Below are 12635 nucleotides of genomic sequence, written 5' to 3'. Positions count from 1 at the left end.
AGAAGTACTTCATTGGCCATAAAGCACTTTGGGACATCCTGTGGTCATGAAAGGTGCTATATAAATGCAAATCTTTCTTTCTTTATGCCGACTGAAGAGGCAGCTCGGAGTTCTTCGATGTGACATTAGCTTTGAAAATAATTATTCAAGTCAATGTAACCGACATCCAATGTATGCGCTGTTCATTCACAAGATGTTATGAAATGTAAAAATGTTTAAAAAATTTGCAGTGCTCCAGGTGCTGGTAAATGGGGTCGAGACAATATTAAGAGAAGGCACTGAGCATTGAATCAGACTTTTCATAAGAGCTCTACCTCAACAGACCCTAAGCAACAGCACTGAATATCTGTGTATTATGATTATCACATCCATATGGTAAGAAACATAAGAAATAAGAGCAGGAGTTGACCATACGGCCCCTCAAGCCTGCTCCGCCATTCAATGAGATCACGGCTGATCATCGACCTCAACTCCACTTTCCCAACCGATCTCCATACCCCTTGATTCCCCTAGAGTCCAAAAATCTATTTATCTCAGCCTTGAATATACTCAAAGACTGGGGCAGAGAATTCCAAAGATTCACAACCCTCTGAGTGAAGAAATTCCTCCTCATCTCAGTCCTAAACGGCCGACCCCTTATCCTGAGATGATGCCCCCTAGTTCTAGACTCTCCAGCCAGGGGAAACAACCTCTCAACATCTACCCTGTCAATCCCCCTCAGAATCTTGTAAAGTATTACCTCTGACAGAGCCTTGCCCGGTGAAGCTAAAAGGTAGCGGCCACTATCTTTTTCCATTAGCGAACATTGACAGAATCCATAGCTATCCAAAGGAATGCTCTCCGTCACTGCAGTGCGTCCTTCTGATAGGTCCCATGTGCAGACAGCTGAGTCACGACCTTGGCTGCATGAAAATATCAAAATCAAATCAAATCAACTTTTATTGTCATTGTTAGTGTACATGTGCAGTACAACGAAATGTAGGCTTGCGGCTCCCGAGAGTGTACATTTAGATTAAGACATTTAAACATTCAACATACATTTGGCTTGTAGTATATTAACATAAACATAACCATAATAAAGTGCATTGGCAGATGTGCAGGCTTTAGAGATTATTTGTGGAGTTCAGTAGGATGACAGCCCTGGGAAAGAAGCTGTTCCTAAATCTGGTCGTACAGGTGCGAATGCATCTGTAGCGTCAATATGGAACACATCAAACACAGCAAAACCATGGCCACATTTTCTTCATTAAATTAGCATTAATTTGCAATCAGAATAAAGCTTTCCTCAGTTGCAATGATTTTAACTCGTGAGCAATGAAGTCATGGCTTAAACATTTGTGAATTTTCTTTTCTTTTAATAACAATTCCAAGTCAAGCAGAGTATCCCATTATAAAATAAAAACAGAAACTGCTGGAAATACTCAGCAGGTCAGGCAGCATCGGTGGAGAGAGAAACAGAGTTAACGTTTCAGCTCGACGACCCTTCTATTGTTCAAAACACATTTTTGTCCCTCCTCTCCTGAAACACTGATTCCAGCAGTGTACGATTCCATGGTTGCCAGTGGTTCGTCAGTACTTATTCCCAGAGACCACAGACCATGTGTGTTGCTAAAGCTCCCTATAGTTCAAATCAAGGGCCACGTGCAACGGCTTACTCGAGAGCCATGCTCAGGAATGCTGCGACACAAAGCATCACTGTGTGACGGGGCCCAGGTCTGCACGCGCAATTTCCTACACCGTGCAAGCTTCGGATTTCAGTCATGGGTGGTTCTCAAGTGCAAGCTGGGCACTTCTCTAAAGGAAGAGGGACAAATAAAAAAACCTATAGCTCCAGAAGGATTTTTTTGCTGGACTGTAAGAATAACAGAGAGAACAGCAGTCAATCAGAGCTTGGCCAACATGCCACAGCCAGGCAGAACTAGAATAGAGGCCCCAAGGCAAATAGAGCAGCAATATTGTGAGTATCAGCACTCAATACAGCCAAGCCTAAGAAAGGAGAAAGAAAGACTTGCATTTATATAGTGCCTTTCACGACCACCGGACGTTCCAAAGCACTTTACAGCCAATGATGTGCATTTTGAAGTGTAGTCACATAAGAACATAAGAAATAGGAGCAGGAGTAGGCCAATCGGCCCCTCGAGCCTGCTCCGCCATTCAATAAGATCATGGCTGATCTGATCCTAACCGCCAATCCACTATCACAGAACCATCTCCTGAATCTAACAGAATTAGACACACGAAATAGGAGCAGGATCAGGCTACACGGCCCCTGGGCCCGCTCCGCTACCCACAGGGCCATGACCGATCCGAACCCAGACTCATGTCCAAATTCCTGCCCGCTCCCCGTAACCCTTAATTCCCTTTACTTCTAGGAAACTGTCTATTTCTGTTTTAAATTTATGTAATGATGTAGCTTCTACAGCTTTTTGGGGCAGCATATTCCATGGACCTACCACCCTCTGAGTGAAGTAGTTCCTCCTCATCTCAGTTTTGAAAGAGCAGCCCCTTATTCTAAGACTATGCCCCCTAGTTCTAGTTTCACCCATCATCGGGAACATCTTCCCCGCATCCACCCGATCCAACCCCTTCACAATCTTATATGTTTCAATAAGATCGCCTCTCATTCTTCTGAACTCCAATGAGTAGAGTCCCAATCTACTCAACCTCTCCTCATATGTCCATCCCCTGATCCCCGGGATTAACTGAGTGAACCTTCTTTGTACTGACTCGAGAGCAAGTATGTCCTTTCTTAAGTATGGACACCAAAACTGTACGCAGTATTCCAGGTGCGGTCTCACCAATACCTTGTACAACTGAAGCAATACCTCCCTATTTTTATATTCTATCCCCCTAGCAATGAAAGCCAACATTCCATTGGCCTTCTTAATCACTTGCTGCACCTGCATACTAACCTTTTGAGTTTTGTGCACCAGGACCCCCAGATCCCTTTGTACTTCAGTACTTTCCAGTTTCTTGCCATTAAGATAATAACTTGCTCTACGATTTTTCCTGCCAAAGTGCATAACCTCACACTTTCCAGTATTGTATTCCATCTGCCAAATCTCTGCCCACTTACTTAGCCTGTCTATGTCCCCTTGCAGGTTTTTTATGTCCTCCTCACTCACTACTTTCCCTCCCATCTTAGTATCATCTGCAAACTTTGATATGTTACACTTGGTCCCCTCCTCCAAATTGTTAAGATAGATTGTAAAGAGTTGGGGACCCAGCACTGACCCCTGCGGAACACCACTAGTTACTGATTGCCAGTCTGAGAACGAACCATTTATCCCAACTCTCTGCCTTCTGTTAGATAGCCAATCCTCTATCCATGCCAGAATATTACCCCCAATCCCGTGATTTTTTATCTTAAGCAATAATCTTTTGTGTGGCACCTTGTCAAATGCCTTTTGGAAGTCTAAATACTCAGGAAATTCAACCACCGTGTAGTGATCTCTATGTTTGTCCATCCATTTTCCACTGAGAAGGAGCAGATTCCAGAGCAGACTAACCTGATGAGGGAGTCCCTCCCTTGCAAAGTTTGTATCCATAAAACAGACTCTCCGCCGTGGCTTTCCAGCACTGTATCTGCCCTGTGTGTCGTTAAGTTCCATATGTGTATTAGTCCATTAGCTGAGCTGTTAGAAGAAAAATTTAAGTCGTATGGTCAACATAAGATTGTACATCATATTAAAAATACAGCTTAAGCTTTTACATTCAGTTCTGCAAACAAAAGCCCATGGTATCAGTAATATTCAGTGGCAGAGGTTGATTTACAGTAAAGTGTTGACTCTAAGCAGTCTGGTGGTGTGCAACAGCTGTAAACACAGTTAAACAAGATTTTCAGTGACTAATTTACGTTCTAGTCTGGTGCGCACTCATCAAAGCACAACACAAGCACGACAAAACAAAGCCTAACGGGCAGCGATGGTGCTCAGCGCTAGAGCTCCAACGCACTGTCAGAGTGTTACGGTGCAAGTTCACGCCCATGGTCCCCCACACAGGCTGAGCTCCTGATTTCTACTGTGCCGAGGAGGAAGCATCAAACTCAAGTCTACTATGTCCCACGGAGGGCAGAAACGAGGAATCAGAAGTCGCTTTAGATCACCGCCGTGCAACACAAGAGCATTTGCAGAGGCCTTGGGAGTGGGATGGCCAAGGATTTGCATGACTCAGAGACCAAAAGAACTGGAAGCCAATAAAATGCTTTAAATGAAATGAGGTCTCGACCTAATAAAAACCACAAATTATATTTTTCAGTAAATACAGTATGATTATTTTGAGTATCAAAACACTATGGCCCGTATTTTCTGGTCGAAGGCTTCCTGCGGGCGGATGCTTCCGATCTGGAAAAAATCTACGCCCTTACCTGAGGGCTCCCGAGGTCCGGCCATTTCCGCTCCTGGGCCTCTCCACGACAAAATGCGCAGGGCCCAGGTATCCCAGGGGCGCAGATGGTTCGCAAACGTCCCTGGGATCACGTGGGCCAGGCGAGCCAATGGGAGAAGGGAATCCCCCTTCATACTTTTGACAGGTCTCAGCTTAGACCCATCAAAAGTATGAAGGGAGATCACTCCAAAAACACATCAAAACATTAAATACATTAAAAAATCATGTTTTTAAAATTAGTTAAAATTACATTAAATTAAATATTTTAAACAAAAATTTAATTTTTTGAAAAAAAATTGAAGTTTTTTACGGGGCTAAAAATAAACTTACCTTTTTTAAAAGTATTTTTAAATTATAAATTTAAAAAAAAAAAACTCTTATGTTGGTAAATGCAGGCCTTACACTTGCTTTTACCAGGCGTAAGATTTTTAAGGGTTTTCAGCGGGCGGCGCTTCTGCAGAAAGCGGAACTCTCCACTCGCAGAGGCCCTTCTCCAGGGCAGGCAGTTTAAATTGCAGATCAGAAGTGCCGGTTTTCAGCGCATGTGCTTTGCATGCCTGGAACCGGCATTTGCGAGGTCCCTACGGGTGTATACACAGCTCGTACACACCCGTAGGGATCGGAAAATACGGGCCAATGTGTTAATATTTGTATAACATTTTATTTTGACGTTTCTCCCATTTCACCTCACACGGTTACTTTGACCCCCCCTTCCCCTACCAACCCCTGGACAAGACTATCTAAAATGTGGTGCTATCATCAGCACCCTCAATTACTGGCCAACAGTACTGAGCTTCTGCAGCGTGGAACTGGTTCCGTTAATACTTCACTCATCTCTGCCCCCCATTCGCAAACTTTCTAAACCAAAATTGATGCTAAAGCCTTGTCCGAATGTCAGTCACAGCTTGGGTTCAAGCAACAACAACTTGCGTTTATACAGCGCCTTTAATGTAGTAAAACGTCCCAAGGCGCTTCACAAGAGCATCATCAATAAAAACATTCGTGACACCGAACCACAGGAGGAGAGAGCAGGACAAGCATTCCGAAGACCAAAGGCAGTGAGCCTCCCAGGGCTTGTGTGCCTTGAATCTCGGAGGACTGAGTATCAGTCGAGAAACAAGCAGGCTTTGCCAAGTATCTCTCCTAAACCAATACCTGCAAAAATAGAATGTTAAAGCAAGCAATTTAAACTAAGCTGAGAAGACAGAGCAGCACGCAGTCAAACACAAATAAAGTGACAAATTCTTATTCTGCCTGCTACTGCAGTCGTGAATATCCCTGTAGAGACTACAAGAAACGATGAATAAAAGGAGCTACTTCTAATCCTCTTGAAAATAGACGGATATTAGGAGGGGAAAAAAACAGCTTGTAGATTTTCATTTTGCTTTTTGGACAACACTACTTAAGTCAAGAAGAAACCTGACCACATCCATCCTTTCTTCTAATAGATCGTAATTAATCTGGAAAAATTCCAAATGATCTTTTCTCTAGCTTCAAAATACACCTTTGTAAATGACGGTGTGAAGCAATGCTGGAAATCACCAGGGATCTGGCAGCGCTCAAAGCCAATAGCTTGTTGAAGAGCTCCATTAGTCCAAGTCCCACATCAAATCCGACGTCACACCACAAGACCAGACAGCGGCAATTATAATTTAGCTTCTTTAGTAGCAATTATCCTTAGTTATCGCTTTGGAGCAAAAAGATCACAAGGAATCATTCTTCTTTGGGCCACTTACACAAAAGGACAATTACAATAAGCTTGAATTATGTAGCAATTGGCAATCAGCTCAACCCTCAAAACAATTTGATGATGGTGTGTGCTGGGGCGAGGCAGCAAGTGAAACATGTAATTTGCTAACACGTTCATGACAGAATCTTCCCGAGGAGGCTGGGCAGGTAGCCCACTTGGATTTTTTTCTTTTTATGATAATTTTGGGCCTAGTGTTCAGACTCATTTTTTGACATGCAATCAGTTCCAGTCACATTCTGAAACAAAACCAACTTTTCAACTCCAACTTTTGTTCTTCAAACTTTAAAATTCAAACAAAGAAAATGCAGACTATAGTCGCCACTAGTTCAGAATTAAAACCTCGAGGAAGTGCAATCTTAGTCATTGCAAGGCGTCACGATTTCCCATTTCCTGATGAATCATTGATTCAGACAGTGTACAATCTACTCCACCTTAGAGTAGGAGTGTGGTTGCTGCATGTATTGATTTTTCCCCACTCATATCAACGGGGCTAACTTCCAGATCAGCCGACCAATTGCTCTTATGAAAAGGAGGTTCTCCTCAGTTTCAACACGGACTATAATGGCAAGGAAGCTAGAACTGTATGTGACATGATGAAACGATAACTATTTAGATTATGCTGTACCTTTCTGAAAGTCACTTAATTGTGCTATACAGCTTCCTCCACATAAAAGCAATATATTTCCTATACATCAGTCATAGGAACAGGAGTACGCCATTCAGCCCCTTGAGCTATGTTCTCTGTAAGCGGAGCTTTGTTCTGCGCGGCCTGTTTCTTTTAATGCGCGGTCCCTTTAAACTTTTGCACATGCATGGTATTAACAATGTGAAAGCCGGTGAGCGGCCTGCACGGGACCTTTCAGTTACTGCACGCGTACCTTAACGGGAACATTGCCCTCGAGCCTGTTCTGCCATTCAAATAGATCGCGCTTGATCTGTATCTTAACTCCATTTACCCACAGGGCCAATTAGTATCAGTGGAAAGTATTTGCCTCAATTTTGTGAACATGAAACTTAAAAATATTTTACAAGTTATATTTGATTTTAATTGGGAAGTTCTACTAGAAAGATGGATTGTGATATAGATCTGTTTTTTCTGCAGGGGGCTAATTTCTCCACTTTCTTCTATGCTAGCGACCACTGTCATCCAGTGGAGAATATCGAAATTTGTGGTCCCGCTGTTGTAGATGATAGTTGGAGGAGTTCTCAAGATATTGTTTTTTTGCCGGTATGAAGCTCGTTAATTAAAGCCCCTTTGTAGTATTACTGGTTCTGCCGGAGCTATCGTCTGCTGATCTCTACTTAAATATTCTAGTCGTCTGTCCTCACTTTCAACTGAAGCTGAAGTAACCAGAATGGTGCAAATCTGCACAGTTCACAAAATGTGTGGCATTGCCAGTATTTATTTGTATTTTGTGCATAGGCACAGAGGCAGAAATTGGATGCATAGAACCCCGACAGCCCCAGGAAACGATATAGACAGTCATATTTTCTGCAGCCTTCACTGTCGCTGGGTCAAAATCCTGGCACTCCCTACTTAACAGCGCTGTGGGAGCACCTTCACCACACAGACTGCAGCGGTTCCAGAAGGAGGCCCACCACCACCTTCTCAAGGGCAACTAGGGGTGGCCAGCCCATGCCCACATCCTAAGAACGAAAGATATCTCAGGACCAAATATCTGGATAAGGCTGAAGAGCACTGCACGCAACACCTCTGTTGGGTACTGAGCAATTGTGAGCACAACTCTGCCTGTGACTCTTGAAATAACCAGAGCCCTGCCTCAGTTTCCTTCCTAGATCCCACTGCTGATTTGACAAGACTGAGCCATTCCTTGGTGCGCTGATATATCCACAGTGTTGAGGGGGGTCTGCAAAAGGTACACGCTGCACTATCTGCATTCTAGCACCTCATTGCAGCAAGGCTTCTTCGATATCAACTACTTCCCAAGGATCCAGCCCATTTGAGTGCCTCAGGCCAATTAATACCGTACAGAAACTGTTAAAAGATATTACTTAGTCAACGTGCAGATAGTGTGTGATGTCAAGCTAAGCATCTTCCAGATATCTCAGGAGCCAAGATGACTCTTAATCTTGCGCTATTCCAACATTTTTTTCCCCAAGGAGTGGATGGGCAGCTCCTGGGAATTTCCGCCTTTCCTCCTTGACTTTGGCTGATGATAGCAGTCACCATGACAACAGGGCTGATGCTTAAGATACAATGGGGGAGAAATTGGGTGAGTAGCGCCACCTGTTAGCGCCTAAAGAGGCAGTCAGTGGCTGTAGCGCCACTGGCTGCGCCTCCCGCAATATTCAGCAGGGGCGCTAATGGTGGCGTTAGCCTGTTGCGCTGCGCCGCCACCGATGATGTCATCGGTGTGCGCAGCGCCCCATTAGCGCCCCGTTCGCGATATTTGGTAGCGAACGTTGCTGTAGCACCGTTCGCTACCCGCGCCCGGTTCACGGGGCCTTGCTGTGCCGGCAGCGGCACAAATTAAGGTGGAGGTGCGGGGCGGCCGCCTTTTTCGGCGGCCGCCTGCCAGCACCTCCATCCCCAGCCTCCTGACGCCCCCTGCGGCATTGCCGGCTGTTTCCCGGGCTCTTTTGCCGGCACTCGCGATCAGGGATCGCGCTGTTACAGGCCCCTCCCCCTTAACAATGGGAGGAAGGCCTGCAGTACCGCAGCGTGCCATGCCGCAGCGTGGCGCTGCGGCACGTTGCGCTGCGATATTCAGTTTCAGCGCCCTAAGAGGGACGCGGAGCGCCTCGAGCCTTGCCCCGTGTCCCTCGAGGGTTTCTGAAACTGAATTTCTGGCGATCGGTATTACTCCCAACGCAACGCAAAAATCAGCGCCCAGGCGAACTTGGCGCCAGTTTGGCGCCTCAACCCAATTTCTAGGCCAATATATTTAAAGTGAACAATTAGCCCATGTTTACCTTATGCATCGTGCCCCTCTAAATTTTTCTCAGCCCAAGGGTATATCCATAGACAGTCACATTTTCTGCAGCCTTCATCGTCGCTGGGTCAAAATCCTGGAACTTCCCAGCCAACAGCACAGTGGGACTGCAGCGGTTCAAGGAGGCCCGCCACCACCTTCTCAAGGGCAACTGGGGATGGGCAATAAATGCTGGCCTTGCCAGCGACGCCTACATCCAAAGAATGAATTTTTTTAAATGCCGGAGGGCTGCCAGATAAAGAAGCCCCACTGCCTCCATGCACAAACGTCTCTATTACACCCAGGCCCAGCAGGCCTTGGTTGTAGTGTAAACTACCAACTCAACGTTCAGTTGTTGGTGAGCCAGCACTTCAATGATAGAAACTGAGACAGCAGCGTCAAGGGGAGCTGCCATGGTATCATTAACTGAATGGTGGAACAGGCTCGAGGGGCTGAATGGCCTTTTTATTTTATTCGCTCATGGGATGTGGGCCAGCATTTATTGCCCATCCCTAATTGCCCTTGAGAAGGTGGTGCTGAGCCGCCTTCTTGAACCGTTGCAGTCCGTGTTGCCTACTCCTGTTCCTATGTTTCTCTACCCTCCACAGCTAATTCAGTAGCTACACCACTCTTATCTAAATGTTTATGGCTGTTAAGGCACTTAACAGGTGCTGTACAAGTCACATGCTGACTGGTTTCCTTTGTATCAAGAGCAGCACAAAGAGTTAAACTACTGACCAGGAGAGGGCAGGGCCATCATCAGGGACACGCCAGTGGCCAGTAATTATTTGCCTTATAAACATTGCTGTCAAATACTCCAAAAACCCTACACCATGGTTTTATTTCTATAGCAGTTTTCTATTGGATTGATGTTAAACATATAAAATATCCCTTCCCTCCGCCCAAAAAATACCCCAGTTAGGAAAACATTTACTCACTAGCATGCCCAACATCAGTTTAATTACTATATATGTTGCATGCGTATTGCAGATTTTAAAATGGTCAAGGTTGTTACAGAAAACTGCTGCCTGATGGCATCATTGCAGTGGAACATGTTGGAAATATCACAGTAAGCAGTAAGTTTGTTTAAGTATCTTCCTGCAAACAGCAGCACACCACAGGGTGCCAGCACTGGTAGCCAAACCCTTTCACCTTAACGCAATGGGAAAGCTTCCATTTTATTAGTTAAACACACACACACACACACACACACACACACACACACACACACACACACACACACACGTGCTACTTTTGTATTAAGTTTCAGCAGGCTACTCCATGCACCACAGGAAACGTTTCTCACCCGGAGAAGAGTATAGGATCGCAGCCCTCCTGATCTCTGCGGCAGAAATGCAGAGTGTTAACTGAAGCTCCAGTCCCTCGAAGCACAAACTTTGGGTCAGGGGGATGCAGGGCCATAGGGTCGCCACGGAAATCTGCAGAGAGGACATTCAATGAGTAACGCAACAAGGGTTTCAAAATGGATCTAATATTCCTTCATTCATAATGCATTAGCTATGCCTGTTGCTGCACAAATGCATATTCTAGACTTTTTAAACAAAATAGCAAACACCACATGCTCCACTACAAGCCACATGAGAACAGCGGAAGTACATTCTATAGCAAATCGACAGCACCAAATAGATAAACATTTGCAATCACAATGTAGATTTAGAAAACCACAAATGGATATTCACCAAGTGGACTTACGGCACAAAACAGGTACTATTTGGATAATATACATTGTTTAAAAATCATTAACATCTCTGGGTAGCCCTGTGCAATAGAATGGCTAGATACAGTTTGACATTCATAATTTATCATATGGTGAATTTCTGATTTTAATCAAGCAATTAAGGGGAAATATCAAATAACGCCAAGACATTTCCCTTATATGAATGCAATGGAGGGGAATGCAGTCTCCATATATGTTCAAGAGACGTCCGGTGGTCATGAAAGGCACTATATAAATGCAAGTCTTTCTTTCTTTAAGATCAGCATACACCAGAGCCGGTCAGCGCGCACTCTTCAAAGCTGCACCTCACACTTCTCCACATTAAGTTTCATCTGACATCCATCGACCCAGTCTAACTGTCAATGTCCTCCTGAAGTCACTTGCACTCACTCTTCACAGTTAACCATGCTCCCTATTTTTGGGTCATCTGCAAATTTTTAAATGATGTCCCACCATACCCAAATCGAGTTCATATTATATATAAAAAATTTAAATGGTGCACGGTCACAAAATTCCAAAGAAACCACACCAGTAGGTGGTGTTATTAATATAACGTTACGTGACAAACTGGAAAGCAATGGGGCAACATTGAACATAGCGCGACAGCCCAAACAGTACCTTTAGGGAATCCCTAAACTAAGCAAAGAAATGGCAGGACAGCAACCCTATTTACAGTATCAGAAAAATAAGCAACCAAATCCAATATGGACAGCTGCAGACAGAGGCAATAATGCAAAACGGAGGACGCCAGAGAGGTTTAAAATGTAAAATGAGCCATGAAGAAAAATCTCAGAAGGAGAAGAATGAACTACTTCAGTTGAAAATAATTGCAGGATGTCTGTGGCCCAATAATGGCAGAGAGACCTCAAGAGAAAAAGTCTCGAAAGACGTGCAACTCAAGCAGGATGCTCTCTTAGAATAGTGGAGCTTCCTTATCCCTCTCCCTCCCCCCAGCCTCCCTCAAATGTTGAGCAGATATTTGGCGGCCGGCCTCCTGAGCCCCTGCCCCGACCCCACCTCCTGCACGGTTTGCTGTCAATTGGTAGTTTTTATCCCCATTTGCTATGTGCTCATTGGTGTGTTCCATATCTATTCAGTTGTGATTTCTTCCTGTTTTTATGAATGACATTTCAGCCAGTCAGGTACAAGTGTGACACATACTTCACACATCAAGTGCAACAGATAAGAGTGCATGCTACACGTAAGACTCCAGCTTCCCCCCACCCCACCCCCACCTTCTGGGGGGATTTCATTTAGCTCATCAGGCCAAGGGTGCAATGACTGCACATAAAAGTTCTTTTTCCGCCCAATAATAAGTCTCATGTTTTTTTTCAACGCTTCACGTGAGCTCGCTTCTGCGGGTAATGTCAGCAACATCTAGAAGAACTGGATATCCTGTCTTGATCAGAAAACTGCTTGGTTAAGGACCCTAGCTTAATTGTGCATTGCTAATCTGTCAGCCACACAGATTTGTCAGCCCAGCCTCCCTAATTAAGGCCAGCGCCGGGTAGTGCTTCCTAAGTAAATGTTGAGCGATTAAGATAGCTGTTCTCACAGCCATGTACTCTTAACAGTTAGGAAGTATGTTCTGTGCTAGCGCATTTCTCCTTTGAGGAGATGTTTGTTCAAAGGCTTTCACTTATCAACATTTGACCAAACACGAGAAATGCTATTTTAGTGTAACACAAAGCAATTAATTTCACATGGTTGACATGGCTAGAGATCTATTGACATAAACATTCATGATTCATGCTACACTATTAGCAGTCAGGCGATTTTAATAGTTATATATAGTACAGAAATTTGGGCATAGTACCTAGATTTAAAA

At 44.5% G+C, this 12635-nt stretch overlaps 1 protein-coding gene across 1 annotated transcript in view; it reads right to left on the bottom strand.

Annotated features, from left to right (window-relative positions):
* Positions 1–12635, bottom strand: part of gnb1l (guanine nucleotide binding protein (G protein), beta polypeptide 1-like) — a 43878-nt gene that overhangs the window by 9016 nt on the left and 22227 nt on the right. The window contains exons 3-5 of the mRNA XM_086011997.1: positions 10376–10508; positions 3510–3635; positions 740–902 (exon numbers count right to left, since the gene is read on the bottom strand). Coding sequence (XP_085868123.1) covers positions 740–902; positions 3510–3635; positions 10376–10491 — 405 coding nt within the window. The 5' untranslated portion in view covers positions 10492–10508. The remainder of the gene's footprint in view (positions 1–739; positions 903–3509; positions 3636–10375; positions 10509–12635) is intronic.

This window comes from Somniosus microcephalus, chromosome 19, assembly GCF_052327205.1.
Source record: "Somniosus microcephalus isolate GS21.2 chromosome 19, FLI_Smic_1.0, whole genome shotgun sequence".
NCBI lineage: Eukaryota > Metazoa > Chordata > Chondrichthyes > Squaliformes > Somniosidae > Somniosus > Somniosus microcephalus.
The sequence above is the reverse complement of the archived record's forward strand: the minus strand, read 5'-3'. Positions and strand labels throughout refer to the sequence as shown.